Source organism: Taeniopygia guttata, chromosome 1A (assembly GCF_048771995.1).
Source record: "Taeniopygia guttata chromosome 1A, bTaeGut7.mat, whole genome shotgun sequence".
Taxonomy (NCBI): Eukaryota; Metazoa; Chordata; class Aves; order Passeriformes; family Estrildidae; genus Taeniopygia; species Taeniopygia guttata.
This window is the reverse complement of record NC_133025.1, coordinates 14,931,967-14,950,939: the sequence shown is the minus strand read 5'-3', so window position 1 is coordinate 14,950,939 and position 18,973 is coordinate 14,931,967. Positions and strand designations below refer to the sequence as shown.

Here is an 18,973-nt window from a genome sequence, read left to right as displayed (position 1 = left end):
GGAGAAGAAGGAATACAGAGGGATAAATAATATTTCAAAAGCCATCCTATCATGGAACCACATCCTAAGACAGAGCTAAAAAAATAGTTTTTCTCTCATCATCTCAAAAACTGAGGTAGCAATGAGAAAGTTCACAGCAGCACACTGATGAAGAGTAACTGAGAAACCCTTTGGAAGGCTTTGCCATATGAGTTGTTCTAAGAGAAGATACAGCTACATCTACAGTCAGGAATATTAATATTTAGTAATTTTTAACTCTGGAACTGATTCCACAATATCATATTCAAGGTAAATTTAATTAAATCTTGCAATGAAAATGAAGGTGGAAATGTCAGCACTTATTACTCTGCTATAGATAGTTCCCAAAATATTATAGATTATTATAGCCTGCACCTTGCTATTTTCCCAGACAGACTGGCCTCCCTTACCTGCTCTGGTTCTTTCCCTTTCAATGAACATATGCTTATCCTTTGGTCTGGCAACTACTGTTACATCAACATTGCCCACCTCAGTTTTCCCAAACACAACACATCTATTTCAAGGAAGACTTACCCACAATGAAATTGACTCTTTCCCCATGCTACCTAAATCTTTTCATGGTACCAGTTCTAGCAGGGCTCCCCAATATTCTTCCCTGACCAGCTTTTATACCTTCCAGGCAGAAGTGCCCTAAGGTCCCTTTGTCCCAGCTACCAAGAGATTCTTCTTATTGTTACTATCCTCCGTGGGGAGATTCTCCAGGGAAGAGTTTTTATGTTTTCAGTCATTCATCCTGGACTCTTTTGATGTTCAATACTCAGCAGCCAAAGGGCTCCACAGGAGGAGTGTGCTGCTGCCAGCACAGCTCTGCAGGGCTCAGCTTGAGTCGTCAGAGCATGGGAAGAAAACAATTCTGCCCGTCATTAGACAGAAGAAACATGCCAAAATCTGTACCTCCTCGGCAGGTCTTATCCCTGCCTCATCAAGGGAGCACTACTTTAGCTCAGCTTTTTATAAGAAAATAAAACAAACCAACAAAACCCATTGATTTTAAAAAAAAAATATTCCTATAAAAATTTTTCTCCAAAGTCTCCAGCTCAACTGGAGAGCAGAATGCTCCAGACACTACAGTAAATCAGTATATATGTCTTGCATTGACTCCACTCAGGAGAAAGCAGTGTCAGTAATGGGCTTCAATATTGTTTAAAATACTTCCTGAACAATGGCTATCCCAGCCTGCTCCATCTATATCTACCATCTCTACAGTTACTTCTGTCACTTGCCTCTGGGCACGCAAAGTGATGGATTCCTCTTGGATGAATATTCTAGATCACAGGGAAGTGGGTAGAACTGGAATACTGAGTAGCAATTACAGTAAAAAAAAAGGTCAAGCATATCTCCTAAGAGAATCAGGAAAATCACAAGTTCCTTTTTAATTTTAGGAGAAGGCTGTTTATACTGACATGGAAGTCAGCTACATTCATGTGTGTCCCTCTGAGAAAAAGACCAAGAAGATAAAATAGGATTTTCCCTAACAGTAGGATCCTTAGATAAATACATTAGAGTATGAAATGCATATTAGATCTCGCCTAGCCAAAAGCAGTGACACCTCAGCATATGGAATGACTCTACATGGTTCTTTCTTCTGAGATCTAATGGCTGCAAATTCAGTGGCTGTAAAAGTGGATCTTGTGGCAGTGGCAGGATGCTGATTTTGACACCTTTTTAGCTATAGAATAAACTTACTGTACACAGAGCAGCCTTAGAATGGCCTTTGTCCAAGTGAATAGACATTGAGGAAAGTTGTCCTGCTGTACATCCAAACATTTTATACTACTCACTCCTTTTACAGTAGGGACATATCTCTGTGCCAACTAAAGGACAGTACAAGCAAACAAACTAAAATGGCTATTTAAAAAAACTGCAGAGTACTAAAACTGGATGTACCCTGTTTGGAGAATACCCAAAATCAAAGCCGCTCTGACCAGTAATTTCTAGAGTGCAAATATGAGTACTTCCAGAGTCGACAGTTTCTTCCTCCTCTCTTCACCAAGGACAGTGTTACTGTACTCCATGGTTTTATACTGCTTACCTGTGAAAGACAGGCCTGACTGGCACCATAATTGGGTACTCACAACTTGAAACCAGACCCTAAAGCACACCTCCAATTTGAGTGCTTTAAACAAGCTATTTACATTAATTGAAAAAGCAGTATGTCTCAAATTGATAAGCAAGTTTACTATACTTTTAAAATACTTCCATATACTCTGAATCCATTAAAACATACCACAACTTTACTTCTCAGAAACATTTTAAAGTAGATACTAAGATTTCTTTAGGTTTTCCTGCCACTTTGTTTCCATGTTTTTCCCAGAAGGGGTGACCCACCAGCCAGGATCACTTTGGCTCATGCACCCGTGTGGTTTTGGGCTGTGCACAGGCTACAGAGCCTCTGGAGGCACTGCGCTTTGGGTGGAGCATCTCCTCTGCAGAAGGCATCTCCAGCAGTCTGTCTGCACACATGCAGCTCTGGCAGTAAGTTCAGCAGCTCTGTCTCTAGCTTGCAGCTGTGATGTGTTTGAGCAGGGCACTGTGTGCTCCCCTGGCTGGCAGAAGTTCTGGCAGTCAAGTGCCACTGACATGGTTTCCAGAGGTGACTGGAACCAACTGTGAATGTCACCAGGTGGTTCATGGGCTTCTCCCTCACAGCTCACACTGCAGTACCCTGCCACTCAAACCCTGAAATTTATGTCTCATACAGTGCCCTATCTGATAAAAACTTGAAGCATTTGTCCTTAATAATATTTGAGCTTAAGAACTATAGACACCCTATCCCTTTTGCCAATATGAGAAATCTCTGAATTCATTAAGGGCAACAGGTCACTGAACATTCTTCAAAATAGTTAAACTAAGGATCTTTTTTAACAGAATCACAGAATTGTTAGGGACCTTTCAAGATCATCCAATCCAATCCCCAACTAATTTCTACTAAAATTTTTATCCAACTAAAATTCTTTATCAATATGCAAAACACTCCGTTTTGTTTCTGTATGATCTCAATATAGAGGCATGGGATTGCCTATGTCTTCTGGGGTTGTTTTGTTTTTTGATTTTTTAAGAAAAAGCTTTACAGCTTAGAAACTTCAAAGGTACTCCCAACTTCTTGTAGTTTTTCCCCAGGAAGTAGAAGCTTTTCCCTTCAAAAGTATACTGTGGAATCTCTCTCAAGAATTTTTTGATGCAGAACGCAAACATACACTCTAACAAAAGTACTCAAACGTTTCATACTGCTACATGACTCAGTATTCAAATATCGGGACATGGTTGCATGTCCAGAGGCTTGATACAAGTTTATGTATCTTGGGTTATTTCCAATGCCAGTAAGCACAATATGTGGTAGCCTAAGGAAGGAAAGCCCAGGCTTAAAGAAAGAAATTGAACTTATAGATAAAAACAAATGCAGAGTTGTAGAGGAGACAAGATGACACCACAACTTAAGGACCAGTCTATTAACCGTACAAGACGCCTTTGAGTAAAATTACCAAAAGAGAAAGGAAATTTTTTGTGATCTTGGTTCCTTGATTGAAGTTTTCATAAAGTATCCAATACAGGAAGGTAGTAATGGATTTTAAATCTAAAGTCCCATCATAAATTTATAGACATGAGAGTTTTGGGGGATCCTGTCATAATACAGCCTATGGAAAGTGAGGAAAGTGAGTGGCACTAGCTTACAATTCTGAAAAGATTAACTAAAAGACCAGCATACCATTTTTGATCAGGAAAGACAGTGTTTCCCAGAGATTAATTAACCTAATTTTATTTTTCAGTATTTCACTCTAAGATAAGTGGAGAGTATGTACTAGCAGCAACAAATGCTTCTAGTTTATTTAGTATTTTGCCTAATTGCTTTGAAAAAGATCTAAAACAACAGATACTAAAAAAGAAACAACAACCCAACTTTCCAGAATTTATTAATTTTAGGAAACTTTAGGTTAAATACTAAATAAGAGACTATTTGGCTCAGGAAAGCAGCATTAATAACAGTCTTTAAGTTTCCAGTTTGCATAACATTAATTATAAGTGTAACTTATGCAAGTGTAACTTAATTATTCTAAGTAATTGTCACAAAGACAATATAATCCTAACCGACACTGAAGAAAATCACCCACCTCATTTTATTCCAGTGTTTGCACATTTAAAATATGTAATAAGAAATAACAATAAAACACTATATACTCACTTGGATCAGATTTAGAAAATGTATCTCTGTCCAAAAGATTTCTATAAAAAAAAAGAGATAAAATAATCTTAGGTATAAAAAAATTGTGAAGATGCAACTCAGATACCAATGCACACACATTGTTAACATCTTTAATCAAGAGTCAGCTTAGTCTTCTCCACTCCTAATACACAAGACTTAGTCAGCACTAACACTGGAGTCAGCTTACATTTCATTTTATTATCCATTGGATTTGAACAAACTGTGGCTCATATACTCCAATATCATGAATCAAAAAACAACCACATGTATGTCATATCTACATTAAGAGGCATCACGAAGAGAAATACCTTGGTCTACCAGAGATTAACCTGCCAGCTCAACCCAAAAACCTTAGACTTTACTTAAAAGATTAGCTATGAAATTTCAGAGCCATCAGGACATATCTCTAAGAATCTGTCATGGAGAGGTAAGGTACAGAGAACTAATGCACACACAGGACACACCTAGGGATAAATGTTAATTTTGTTATGGAATGCAGTCCCAATATCATAACCATACTTCAGCCAGCTGAGAATCATACACAGATGAATGGACTTAAATTAATAATTCTAAAGAATCAGGACTGGCCAGAAACCATTCTCAGCATAGCTACCAACATTTCATCAATGAAAAAAATTCAAATGAATAAATTTTAAAAACTATCTTGACAGACAACAAAAATGTTCTGAAATCATGATGGCATTGCAAAGAGACAAGAAAGAGCTAATAAACTTTGGAAGCTATTAAACTTAACAGCAAAAATGCAGCATATCTACGTGGAGCTGGATATACAGCAGTTATGTCAAAAATAGTCCTAAACATTACAGTTGACCACAAATTGAATGCAAATCAGGAGTCTGGTACCTTTGGGAAAAAAGCATACTGGAATACACAAACAAAAATACCATTTTAGACTAATAGTCTGCTCTTCATAATACTGATAAACACTCAATTCAAGCAATAACGTTTTGGACACTCCAATTTCTTGCAATCTAAGACAGATATGGAGCCACTGGAGTTCAGAGAAAACAGAAATAATCGGAAGTATATAGACTGTATCTATGAGGGAAATACTGCTATGAATGGAAGCTGACCTCAATGTAGACAGAGCAAGTAGGAACAGGTTTAGCCATAAATTGAATCCTCTGCACCGCAGGCACGGAAGTTGAACTTTATTCCATTGTTTTACCATCTTTCACTGTTAAAGATGATGTGAAATCTCTGCTGAATTCAAGAATATGTCAGACAGCTACAATTTCTAGTAAAGGTCTTTGATCCTATCCCAGAGCAAAAGGAAGGATTAAATAACCATTTTATATCACTCATACCAGATTATTTTTAATAACCAACAGAGCCTCTTCAAGGGACACCACTAACTACTCTCATTCAGATCTAAATTACATTTTTTTTGCATTACTGAACAGTGGTGAAAAGTGTATTAATATTTTGTTCAATAGAGGTGTTCGAAGTGGTCCAATTAAGACGTCAATGAAAAGAAACCATATTCCAAATTTAGGTATTGCCAAGTTCACACTTCAGAACAAGCAATATGAACAAAAAAACCATCTTGAACAGAACATTGGACGGATCTGTTTTATTAAATCTAGCCAAAGTACACACTAGCTTTAATATCAGTACTTGTGAACACACCTGATTTCTGCAAACACTAATTACTCTGAACTTCTCTAGTCCATTCAGATATGTAATTTGTATGCATACAAATTATACTCAGTGAAATTGTATCTGACCTTGATGAAAATCATGCAAATATAAATTGGAAGTATTAAGAAACACAGGAAAATCAGTGAACCCAAACTAGTAGTCAACAACAATCACTACAAACTGCTTTAAAAGATAGTACATCAAGTTCTGCAATATTGGAATTGCCAACCTAAAATGAAAATTGCCTCCTATTCCTCCTTAATTATTAATACCTAGATACACCACTAATTCCTGGTAACTAGAACTAGATTATCCCAAAACGAATTGCAATAAAACCTCAAAATTAGACTTATATGGAACAAATAGTACATTAGATTTAGGAACAGGCCTCCCATACTCACCATTAGAATTCCAACCAATTTTAATTCCTCTGCATGATGACCATAAGTGACCTTATAATTGGTATGTTAGTGCTTGTCACTGTAGATTAGGATTAAGGAATTTTAGTTATGCTTATACTGAGATAAGGTGCTTTGAGTTCTTTAGATATTTCCTACTCTTCTTGTGTTCCTTTTTAAGTTTTGTTCCCCTCTATTTTCCCATATACATACTAACATAAAGAGTGGCCTGGTACTGTAAAGCTTACTCTATCCCGATACTTCCAGCAGCTGCAAAAAGCAGCCACCATAAGAACAGCATAAAAACAAGGTAAGAATCTGTAGATGAGAATCTACAGGTTCTTAAAGAATCTTAAATAATATAAAGATAAAGAATCTTTAATGAGTTAAGAACATTTCTACAGAAGCAGTATCCCTGAAAGGATTGCAAGAGTAGACACCCAAGTTTAACATTGTAATTCAGACGAGTTTGTGCAATGAAGTCGTGGTTTTGACCTAGTACAACTTGCAAAACTCTTCAATTCAAACCTTCACGCACTTTCCTATAAATAAACAATGTCTTCAGCAAAGTTTGCAGCATGTCTGATTGTCCAAATCATAAAGAGCCAATCAAAATAGTAACATAAGAACTTGGCAAGCTGTTCAAGCAATGCAGCCAATTAAAAGGAACTTTAAAGAAAAAGTGCCAACAGGGAAAAAAGAAAAAAAAAAATCTGATGTGGCCACTAAATCACCTAACACCTCAATAGGCTGCTCAATTTCATTGGTGCATTTTCCTTTCAGGAGAATAACAATCAAAGTGCTCCTTTAAATATAAGAAAACCACACAGCAATCATGCATAGGACAATCTACAAGAAATGGTAACGCAAAATAGAAAGCAGACTGAATGTATTTCTAGAACTTTAGGTGGTCTTTGTACTCTTAATTTTCAATTACACTTTCTGCACATGCTAAGCACTACAGAGTGTATTTTTTTAGTGAGAAAAGCCTTGTCTTTGGTAGTAAGCTGTTTTGTCTCAGGAAAGCTCACAAACTCAGAAACCAGAAATATCTGGAACTTCTTTTTCCTTCTCCTAATCAAAGTATTGAGAGAAACAGACTATTATTTTAACTGGACTCAATGAGTACATTTTTTGCCTAGGTCCATTAAGCCTTGCAGATAAAGAACGTAAAAAGAAAAGGAATTTAAATCAATTATGAGAGAGGGGAAAAAAACCAAAACTTTTTTTCTTGAGAAACATGTATATCAAACACCTATGGCAAGGAAGTCTAGGAACATCTGTACAGAAAGCATTATTCTACTAGCACAGATATTGAAGGAATTCATGTTGCACCTGCCCCCTATGTAGACAGTTGCACAGCATAGATGACTAAGGGGAAAAAAATTAATAGGAGCCATGGCAATAATGCTAGAAATCCTGGGATTTTTTTCTTCTGCATTATGAGAGCAACTTCCCCAGTGTGGGAAAGAAAGTGATCAGTAAATAAGAAAGTTAAAACGTGTTTAGCTTTGTTTGCATAGTTTCATAAACTCCATAAAAATTTATCAAAATAACAGTCCAGTGCTCAAGAAGTTTTTTAGAATAGAATGTTTCAGTTAGAAGAAGCCTATAATGATAATCCAGTCCAACGGCCCAACTACTTCAGGGCTGACCAAAAGTTAAAACACGTCATTAAGGGCATTGTCCAAATGCCTCTTAAACACTGCCAGGCCTGGGGCATCGACCTCTCTAGGAAGCCTGTTCCAGCACCTGACCACCCTCTCAGTAAAGAAATGCTTCCTAATGCCAAGTGTTTTGTACTGTTGAATCTAAAACAAGTCACGTGTACAAATCAGATGCTTCAAGATTCACTGATCTAGCTAGCAGGGGGGGCTCACCAGGAACCATCACAGCCTTTGCTGCTTCCTACGATCCCTCACCCACTATGTGCCATGTGTATGTTGTCAGATGTATGCTAAAAAGTAGCATTTACTCTCCTTGTCCACATACACTTTCCTTCAAATTTTACTTTATTTTAGCGATCAGTATCTGAACTTCCTTCTCTGTAAGGTATTATTTAAACCTTTGTTACACCAAACGCTAAGCAGAAGTAAATCTAATTCCTCCATCAGAAATTATAGCATTCTGGCCTTGAAGAAAACCAGAGTAACTACAGAACTGAGCAGTTTAAAATCTGCTTTTCTAGTTTCAAAATTTTAAAAACATTAAAATTCTGTATTGACTGGAAAAAGACTTACCTTGCTTTCAAAAACTCTGACATCTTTAATGAAAAATATGTGGTTCACTTCAGGTTAATTTGTCAAAATCTCTCTGGGTGTAATGGCTTTATGTTTCTCTTCCTCTTTAGACTTACATTTAAATGCAATTTCTTGGTTATGAAATAAAGCACTCAGCAGTTTGCAAACACAGAAGTTGGTTACTCATGAAAAATAATTTTTAGAAACATACATTTTCAGTATATCATATTTGTATTATATATTACAAGCACACACTAATTCTCTCACACTTCTATCAATCCATGGGAAAAGGAATTGTCCCTAGTTCATTAAATAAATGCATTTCTGTTTCCCTCACTTAATGATGGGCCCACATCACTTTTTCACAGAAGATCCTGATAACGAAAGGAGCATCCTAATTACTTTTTATGTGTAGAATAGTACTCATTGTACTCCTAACTGTAACAAAACTGTATTATTACCTAGTAGGCATTACCCCTCAGCCTTAATGGTAGCACTGAACTTGCAATGATCAGTCCTAAGATGACGTATGATCCAAAGAGTCCACTCAAGTGAAGAGCCCACTTGACCTACCTACAGAGTGATTTCACAAATTACTTAGTGGCAGCTTAAGCAGTCACCCTTCCACAGCTATTTACTCTCTCTTTCTCTATTCTGTCAGAGCACAACAAAGCCAGCTATTAGCCTCCAGATTTCCAGACTCAAAATGCCCTGGACCTACCAGCAGATCAGACAATCTCTCAGAATTTTACATTATTGTAAAAATAACTGGGTTTTCTTACAATAGGCTCACAGGTGAGACAAAAGTGACTCTACTGACTAACAGGCAATTAGGGTGACCTGCTCCTTTCTGTTCAAACCATCTCCATTCTTCGGGGCTCTAGAAGAACCGGAAGGCAAGCAAACATATCTCTGACGCGCAAGCTTAACAAAACATTCACAATACCTCTTCATAACCTCTGGAGAAGTAATTCACCAGTAAACAAATAATTTTCAGCCTCACAGTAGCTTTCATTGTCAAGCTAAGAATATACTGATTCAGAAGCCATAAAGGAAAAAAGAAAGGGAGAAGCAAAGAGAAGGGTGAGATCAGCAGTGCTTCCATGAGTTTTAACACAATCCACAGAAAGCCATCTCTGGTTATATGTACACAAACAATTTTAGGATGAAACCTCTATTAAAACTGCTGATTGCTCCTGAGGGTTAAAAAAAAACCCAAAGGAATTGCCAAGTTTATTTACTCTAACACAGCAATAGTTTTACAGGAATTCTGTTAAAACAGATGGGAAGTACTGGGTTGTAAAAATACATTTGTGCAGATGAAACAGACATAAACATAATCTTAGATTATCCCAGTTTAAAAAAAAAAAAAAAAGACCAATTAGTGCTATCACAAACTGGTAGAACTCTGCTTCCAAATTTCTATTAGTACCAACCCAAATTTCTATTTGAAAGCAACAGAATAAACCATCCACATTTTTGTTGTTAGGGCTGGGCAGGTAAACAGACTCTGGCTCTGAGCTATTGGCGATGTAGCCTGGGAAATGGCACTAATGACTGCTGGTGGCCGAAAGAGATTTTCAAGCTAGTGTCAACTCACCACTCCTTTCCATTTACTTTCACCCAGACCATCCAAATCCATGGATATGCTGCCCTACGTGAGATCTAATTTCTTTAGGAATGTGCAATACAGCTAATACAGTGTTTCATTAATGTATAACAGCATATAAAACCTACAGATCGGTTTTGTAGTTTTTCTGAAACAACTCTTTAAAAGGTATACCTCAAAGAAGTGATTTTAAAAGGAAATATATACCATCAGTGTAATATTCATCCTTTCTCTGCCAGTGCAGGACTGTTGGTTGGTGAGCCACTGCTCCGATGAGCAGATAAAAAAAAATGAGGAAAATTCTACCACAGAAAGTCTTCATAAGAACACACAAAGTCATTGCACGCTTTCTAGCACCTAGATAGTTTCCTGCTGCCAGACCTTCCTGTATGCCACCCTTCTGAGGCCCAGACAGTGGGCTTCAGCTGGGGGAGGGCGTTTCAGTGAGCCACCGTCAGTGTCCCACCTCCTGTCTGAGGACCATCGTGAAGTTTACAGCAGTGGCAGGGGTGGAAGAGGTGGTCTTGGAAGGAGTCTGATGCTGACAACTTCTTCCTCCTCGCTGCAAGGACCCCAGCTGAGTTGACATGCCCTGACTTCATTCTACAATCCACTCTACATCCACATTTACTGTACACCATATACAGCCTGTATTGAGACCTGCTCCTTCACCACTTTTGGTTTTGCCCAGCTCTCAAACTGCACTTCTCTACCAACCACTGGTGACCTCTTTAAAGCTGGGGCCCTCAGTAGGGGGAACATACCGAGTACCCTCTTTTCACCCTCTGCTGCCACACTCCATCCTGTGCCCCCACTTGCAAAGCCTCTGCTGTCACACTGGGACAATGCTCCTCTGCACTACACCATTCCGTGAGGGCCACAAATACATCATTATACACATAATAACAACTTGCTACTACTACCTGCTGAAGGAAATATGGTTATACCACATAATTATACAAGGACAAGCCAAAGGGAAACTAACTAAGCAGTAGCCACCCAGTAACTAGACAAAAGACATCGGGTTTGGGTTTGTAGCCAAGTAAAACCAAGCAAAGCTCCATATTGCCAAAGGCACATTCAGACAGAACCTGACAAGTCCTAACACTCCCAAGGTTGCAAGAAACCTGAAGCCTGCATGACAACTGAAATGTTAAAGGTTAATGACTCAAAAATCAGATTTGCAAAAGCAACAGGTGTTTTGCTGAGGCCAGATTTGCACCCCAGAAACAAAGGGGAGGAGAAGAATTTTCGGGTGTGGTGAAACCATTGATCTTCCTAAGAACAGTCCAGGTGCAGAGGAGGTGCACACCCACCCACCAGAGGATGACCATAACAAACTGAAAAGGCCAGTAAGAAGCAGATCCTGCAAGGTGGGGTAATGCTTTTTGGTCATGCCAATGTCCTTTCCTGATGAGACTCAGGTGTAAAACCACACCCTGGAGGAGGTATCCGGAGACTCATGGGTAAGCCTGAAGGTATTCATTCGTTCTGATAATTCACACCTGGCTCAACCTGTGCAGTCATGAGAAACGGTGGTCATGTCTTAGAAAGGGCCACAAATCTTCAAAGTCCCCCGAAGCACCGCAGACTGTGCATGATCCACAGTACTTCATAGTGCAAGACTCCACTCTCAGGGGAGGCACCTGGGCCTTCCCACCTGAACATATATTAACCCTTTGAATCTTTTTTTCCCACCCATCACTTCCCTGTATTTCTTCCCATTCCAAACCATGACAGGGGGATTTCTCCAGCCCCAGCGGATAAAGACTGTGACCACAACTTTGATCAAGAGACACTGAAATTCCAACAATCGAGTCTCAGCGCTGGATCTATGGGTAGTGATATCTTTCCTCTTATTTTGTACTCTTACCCTTTCTTTCTTTTCCTTGTATATTTTCCTAAGTGATATTTTTATACTTTTATATAATTGTATTTCTATAAATAATAAGCAAAGCACATACATACCTCCTTTCCAGTGTAACCAAACTGTTCTGAAATAAACCTGCCATGTGTATGCACACTGGTCATTCAGTCTCATTTCACTTTAATCCACCCCAAGGGATCTAGTAAGAACTTTCAGTTATCCCATCTCAGAGGTGGGTTAAAACAGTCCCTAGTGTGCAGAAAATCACACTACGAAAAGCCACTGTCCATGAAGACAGAGAAGTCCTATGCCATTACTTGAATAAAGGGAGAGAGACCACTTGGTCATACGCCCGTGGGGTTTCTCTCTCGAGAGTTCAGAGGACACAGCCTCCTTTTATCCTAAAATCCCAGCCACATGTTGTCCTCTTCCTTTCCCCAATGGCTGCAGTACTAGGAAGGTACAGCCTTCCCAAACCACCTAAGACGTTCCCCCCTTGAACACGTCATTTTTCTCCAGAGTTCAGAAATTCAGGCTATGTGGGTTCTGCAACAGATTTTGTGCTGACCCATTTGTCTATTACCCTTACGTTCAGGAATCAAGCTGTCCGAGTTCTGTAGCTTGAGGTTGGCAGAGACACTAAGACCTATTTCAAAGACATTAATGCCCATTTCTCCTTAAGACACTCACCCATGGAATTTTTTGTAAAGACATTAGCATCCAGCTTTCCCATCATTAGCAATCATGAGACAGAACTTACAGTGCAAACAATCTGCTTTAAATTCTATTAGTCACACTCCTGCATGTTTGAATTTCAAACAATAGAGACACACAGGTGAAAACTAAACTGTGCACTCTATCAGGAACACATCATCACTATAGACATTGTAAACCATTTATATTTCTTCTCATCTGAAACCAGCTAGTTCTCTAGGCAGTATAATTTCAAAAAGAGCCATGCAAGATCAGCCTTCTGTTGCCAGTCACACATAACCACTCCATGGACTTTTAATCTAACCTAGAAACACATACACAAAGAAAGCAGGAAAATGAAAACCAGATTTACAATCAAAATTCATTTTATATTCTGTATTTTGTACTATACAGAGTTCCAAGCTTGAATAATTCGTTATGACTAGCTCTTTAATCATTATATCTTTCTGTGACAGAGACTTCTAACAAATTATTAATATTTTAAAAAAACCCCAGAAGGTAAGTATGATGGCTGGAGAGACATGATCTTGCCAGAAATCAATGCCTAGGACAATCAAAGATATAATTTAACATACTTTTTGGTATTGCAAATTCTCAGAAGTGGCTGGTTAAGACTTTTAGACTGCCAAACAAAAAGAAAAATTCTGAAGTCGCATGCTTTGTTTGTTTGCCCAAGAAACTTGAAATTGAGTAATTTCAATTACTGAGAATAGGGGTTGCTTATTTCCATTCACCTCATTCATTAATGTTAGATTTCTGTGCCAATTGTGAAGTAGGATAGGACTGATCCAAAACAGGCATACACAACCAACTGTACTTCTGTTGAATTAACTGTGACAAGGTGCTTATGGTGCCTTTATGCATATAACTCCTGCTGTGGGAACACAGGCAGTGTAGAGTTTATCCAACATAAACCCAGACCTATAAAGACACACTGCTGGATTGAACATAAAGCATTTCAAAGCAGTATTAGCATAACAAACATTCTGAATTAGCAAAGTGAACCTGCACTGTGTCAGTATTTTAAAACCATCTTTCCAATAACCATGTCATCTTTGATACACTACTAGAAGTCAAAATGATAAAATTACAGCTTCACTTTCCTATAGATATTAAAAAAAACCCACTCTCAATAAAATAATTCTGATTGATAAGTCCATAAGTTAACATTAACTTGAGATATAACGAAACTCTTGACCTTTTTATTAACATAAGACTGCAGAATGGCTGCAGAATTTTCAGGTACTACAGGAAAAAAACCTAGGCCTGTCCACACAGTAACCATGATAGACAGAAATAATCATTATAGAGATCATAACCAAAAAATTAAAAACTTGAAACCCATTAAACTACACTGAATTTTGTGTGCTCACTCAGAGTACAAATTTCAAGTTATGTAATAACCACAGTCTTGCAGTTCTCAGCATCAGATAAACTATGTTGATCAACACACAGTAACAGCACTAACAGGGAAAATGGGAACAGAATATGAAGTTTTTCCAAGACTTAACTAGATCGGAATCAGTGGGAAACATCAACAGAGGGAAAACAGGATGACAGGCATATGGCCTGAAGCTTACCTGAAGCTCACATGAGACCATAAGCTTACACACACAGCTGGTAAGAAAAGAGTTGTGTCTAGACACAGACCTACAAACAGCATGCAGTGCAAACACCCCTGCAGAGGAAGAGGAATCTTTGGGCTGGAAAACACAGTGAGTAAAAGGATAGAGTGCAGCCTATTTCTACTCTTCCATACAGACTGCACGGACAAGGTCTTGGACCTTCACCACATGACAATTGTGCAAAATTATGCCAGGCAGCAACAAATAAAGATGGCATGGCAGGTGACAGTAACATTTTCATCAGACCCTAAATGCCTTCAGCACATGTGATGAAGGGAGAGACAGGGTGCAGAGGGAGACTAAAACAATTGATCCAGACAGTAGTGGACAATTACCAACACCAGAGGATCCTCTGGGATACATATGTAAGTTCTTCTGCCACAGCAGAGCTGGCTCTTGAGTCAAAGACTTCTGCTTCCTGATAAACTACATCTTAGAGAAAGAACTGTGACATTTTTATTTGATAGGCACTGAGTAGTAATAGCTAGAATTAAATTAATTTCTTGCTTTTCTGGCATTTTTAATATTACAGCTAATGCTGGCATTCAAAAGTCATGGGAATGGTATAAAAAACTTTTAGTCATAAGGAAATTCCAGAAAGAGCATTGCCTGACAATCAAAACATTTCTGGATTTTACAGTTGTCACAGAATTTCTCATCCCATGAGATGCATTTCTCCTAAAGGCTACTTGATGTGACCCTGAAGCTAAACCAGGGTGGCTTGGAGAATATCAAGTAGTGCAATGCCATCTGCACAGCGCTGAACCTGGATACTCTGGCAACACTGGCAGTATGAGGATGCAGGCAAATTGGGAAATACTGACAGAGAAACCACATGGAACTGAGAGTTAAAGGAATATAAACTCTGTATCCTTACTGAGTAAGACAGACAGAAAGACAGAACAAAGAAGAGTCACAAATTGACTTTATGGCACAGACAGTTTGCACTATTTCACTGACCACACGTTACACCACCTGTACAAACTGGAAGAACTTCCCTCATGTCCTACCATGTCCTACAAGGAAAACACGCAAAAACCCACAAAAAACAAAAAACAAACAACCCCCCCCCCCCAAAAAACCCCAAAAAACAAAAAGAACCCCCACAAATCATCATCACAACAACAAAAAACCCCAAGGCCAAACAAAAAGAAAAACCAAGAAAAAAAAATCTAGGAATAAATTATAGTTATCAACTTACAATTATTGATGAAAATTAGTGACCACATTGGTCCTACAACCCTTCAAGTATCAAGGAAAAAACAAACCAATTACCCAAATTGTTTTTAAAAGCATTTCTCTGCAGTTTGCTCTTGCAGTCTTTCACAACTTCATTTAACATCACATTTCACAAGCTTTAGCCAATGAATGTGTTTACAGATGAATCACAAATGTGTTAACCATTAATCTCTGCCCTAGTGTCGCTCACTTTATACTCCGCTCTGAAGCATAATTTTGTAATCAAAAAATGTCATTCAGCACAAACAGAAGAAAGGAATCTCCACAGCAATTCCCATCCTTCTGCACTTGACATCAAGACAATTGAAAAAGTTTTAACAAAACTGACATGGCTTTTAACACCATCCGCAGAAAAACTTCTGCTGTAAACTATATACTGAAATTAGCGACAAGTAATAGTCAGAATGGTAATGTCAGAATTGACTGACTATGTTCTATACCTGCACTTCTATGTAACTATCTGATGGATTATTGTGAAACATGGCAGGTTTACACAAATGATACCTGGTTTTAAAGGAACTCCCATACTAAGTGAATTGGGTCAAATTCAACATTAATGCTCTGACACCTGTAACTGTGACAGGCTATCCGAAGAACTTAAAAGTACAGGTCCTGGATTGCTTTTACACATTGCAGCACACCCTTCTTTGGACAACAATTAGCGCTTGTGAGCCTTGCAGAGACAGCAAGTACAACGGGGTGTTAATACATCAGCCTGGTGACTGTTTCAGTATTAAAAGTTTAATCTTACTCTATTCTCTCACTGCTTCAGCCCTCTTTTGAAATCCACACTTGATAAAACATCAAATCATACTTTATTTACTAAGGAAAGAGAGGGAGTGGTCTGACAATTTAAGTTTAGAGAACTGCCGTTCTATCGTGATAGTAGTACCGGTAAATAGCAACATTATAAAATGAGGAGCTACATTATAAAATGATGAAACGCATTGTAGAAGACACTCTGTCTCATTTCCCGTCAGGAAATACACGGACAGTTCAAATTTTCCGCTAGAAGCTGCCAACTCTGCTGGTGAAAGGCGTCACCACTTTGCAATTACTGGGAAATACTTAAGGAAGTCGCGGAATGTGAACGAAGACGTGAATAAAAACAGCGCACAAATAAAACTATTTTTTAGACCTCTAACAAGAAAATCTCTGCATCACGGGCGAAAATAGGATTTTTGAAACACCGATAAACAAGTGTCAAAGGAACAAACCCACAGACACTGCATTTGGTGTTACGGGTTGGCATTCTCTCAGTTTCTCGGCAGCAGCGTCACGACAAGACATGCCGGAGCGACACAACATGCCCGTACTCCTAAGTTTTGCAAGAGAGCCTTGAAGAAGCCAGGACAGGATTACTCCGGTCTCCGTCCCCACCACGGCACTTGGGACAGCTCCAGAAGTCCAATACCTGCCGGATAACGCGCCCTGCACGCTCACCGACGCGACTCCCGCTGCCGGCGGCGGCGCGGGCAGGATGCGGGGCGGCGGCAGCCGCTGCCCGTCTCGGCAGAGCCCGGAGCCGCCGCGGGAGCCGGCGCTCAGCCCCGGGCCCGCCGGCAGCAGCTGCGGCGGACACGCCCGGTGCGCGGCCAGCGCGCTGCAGCGGGCTGGCAGCCGGCCCCGGGCTGCGCCCGGCTCTGCCCGAGGACGCGCTGGCAGCTGCCCGCGCTCCGCACGCTCCGGGGGCAGGAGCGAGAGCGCCTCGCACAGCGCCGGGAGTGCGGAGCGCGTCCCGCGCCGCCTTCTCCTGCCCGCTCCGCTGACAAGCCCGGGACGAGGGGCGCCCGCCCGTCCGCCCCCTCCGACGCCGCGGGGCGAGCGGGCGGCGCGGCCGCGAGCCGCCTCCGTACCTGCAGGATACGGAGAGCTCCACCTTGGTGGCCGGGATGCTGGAGCTGAGAACGTTAAAATCCCCCACGGACGCCATCTTCGGAAGCCCACCGCTTCTGCCCGGCTCCTGCTGCCCCGCCGGCTTCCCCAGCCCGAACATGGGACAGAGCGGCGCGGGCGGGAACGAGGGACGGAGGGAGGGAGGGAGGAGGCGGCGCCTACCGGCCTCCACAGCGCGACGCCGCTGCCGCCCGTGGCGCGGAGCTCCTCTCGGCACCGCTCCGCACCCGCGGGATGCGCCCGCCGGCTGGAGCGGCGAGCCGGGAGCGGGCCGTGACGTCACCGCCAGCGGGAGCCGCGCGTGCCCGCCCCGGGCGCGGGGAGCCCGACGGCCCCAGCGAGGGGACGCGGCGGAGCCCGCGGGGGAAACGCGGCACCGGCGCCGCCGCCGCCCCAAAGCGTGCGGGGCCGGGAAGTGTCCCGGGTGGGACGTGCCCAGGGTGCAGTCCCGAGCGATTTCGCTCCCGCGCCTCCCCGGTTTCTTCCCTCCTGGACCCTGCACGGAAGCTCCCGCTCCGTCCCGTCCCGCAGGCTGTCCGGGGATCTCCCCCCTACGCGTTAGTGAACGAGGAACCTCCCCGGTGCCTTCCCCTCGGCCTTTCACGGAAACTCCCGCGCCTTTCCGTCCCGTTCCGCGGGCTGCGCGGGGAATCCCCTCCTTCCGCGTTAGTGGTGTGCGGGTCCCCGCGCCCCGAGCAGCCGCAGCGGGGCTGGGGACAGCACGGGCGGGCCGAGCTCCGGGCCCGGCGCGGGGCGATCCCGGGGCCGCCGCCACAAAAGCCGCGGGCGGCGAACGCGCGAGGCCGGCGGGGCACGGGCGGCGCGGGCGGGGCCGGTGCCGCCAGGGGGCGCGGCGGAGCGGCCCGGAGCGCCGGGCCGGGGGCGCCCTCGGGGCGGGCACGGCGAGGGGACCCCGCGGGGATGGCCCCGGACAGCCCGCAGCCCTTCCTCCGGCAGAGGAGGCGGACTGACCTCGGTTACCGTGTGCCTTGGCACGCTGACAGACGGGGGCTTCGCTCTCTCACACGTGCGCAGACCCATTCCTTTTTTTCCAAGACCACCAATGCAGTTGCGCTGAATCTGTTCGTAGTAATTCACAGTAATCACGACCACTCCATCATCTTACATGTAATGTGTTTAATTTGTGTCCATTATTATGGCATCTAAGTAGTCCCCAGTATTGATTTCTCATCACAGCAGTTTGAAGAGAGATAGAGGTGCTCCCATTCCCATGTCACAGGTGGGAAGTTAAGGCACAGGCAAATTAAATGCCATGTCTGTAGCTACACAATATGTAGGACAGGTCAAAGTCCTTGAAAATCATATGCTGAAGCCCAAAATCATGTACTGAATTCCACTACTCCTCTGTCTGTTGAGAGTTTTATATATAGCAATAAAGAAGTTTCATGTGTTTATTTGTAAAAAAAAAAAAAAAAAAAAAAAAAAAATTAACTCCAAAGTCCCAAACGTTATCAAAATACAT

At 41.7% G+C, this 18,973-nt stretch overlaps 1 protein-coding gene across 3 annotated transcripts in view; it reads right to left on the bottom strand.

Moving 5' to 3' along the window:
• The window catches only part of CPNE8 (copine 8), a 71,381-nt gene extending 53,088 nt beyond the window's left edge, over positions 1 to 18,293 (bottom strand). Inside the window, exons 1-2 of one of the 3 annotated variants that reach the window (XR_005977997.2) lie at positions 17,451 to 18,293; positions 4,220 to 4,260 (exon numbers count right to left, since the gene is read on the bottom strand). Coding sequence is in view for 1 of the 3 variants with exons in the window: in XM_030255795.4 (XP_030111655.3) it covers positions 4,220 to 4,260; positions 17,451 to 17,590 (181 nt within the window). In the remaining 2 variants the exon portion in view is untranslated. The remainder of the gene's footprint in view (positions 1 to 4,219; positions 4,261 to 17,450) is intronic. The other 2 variants (XM_030255795.4, XM_030255803.4) reach the window with 2 other exon arrangements.
• Positions 18,294 to 18,973: the final 680 nt, after the last annotated feature.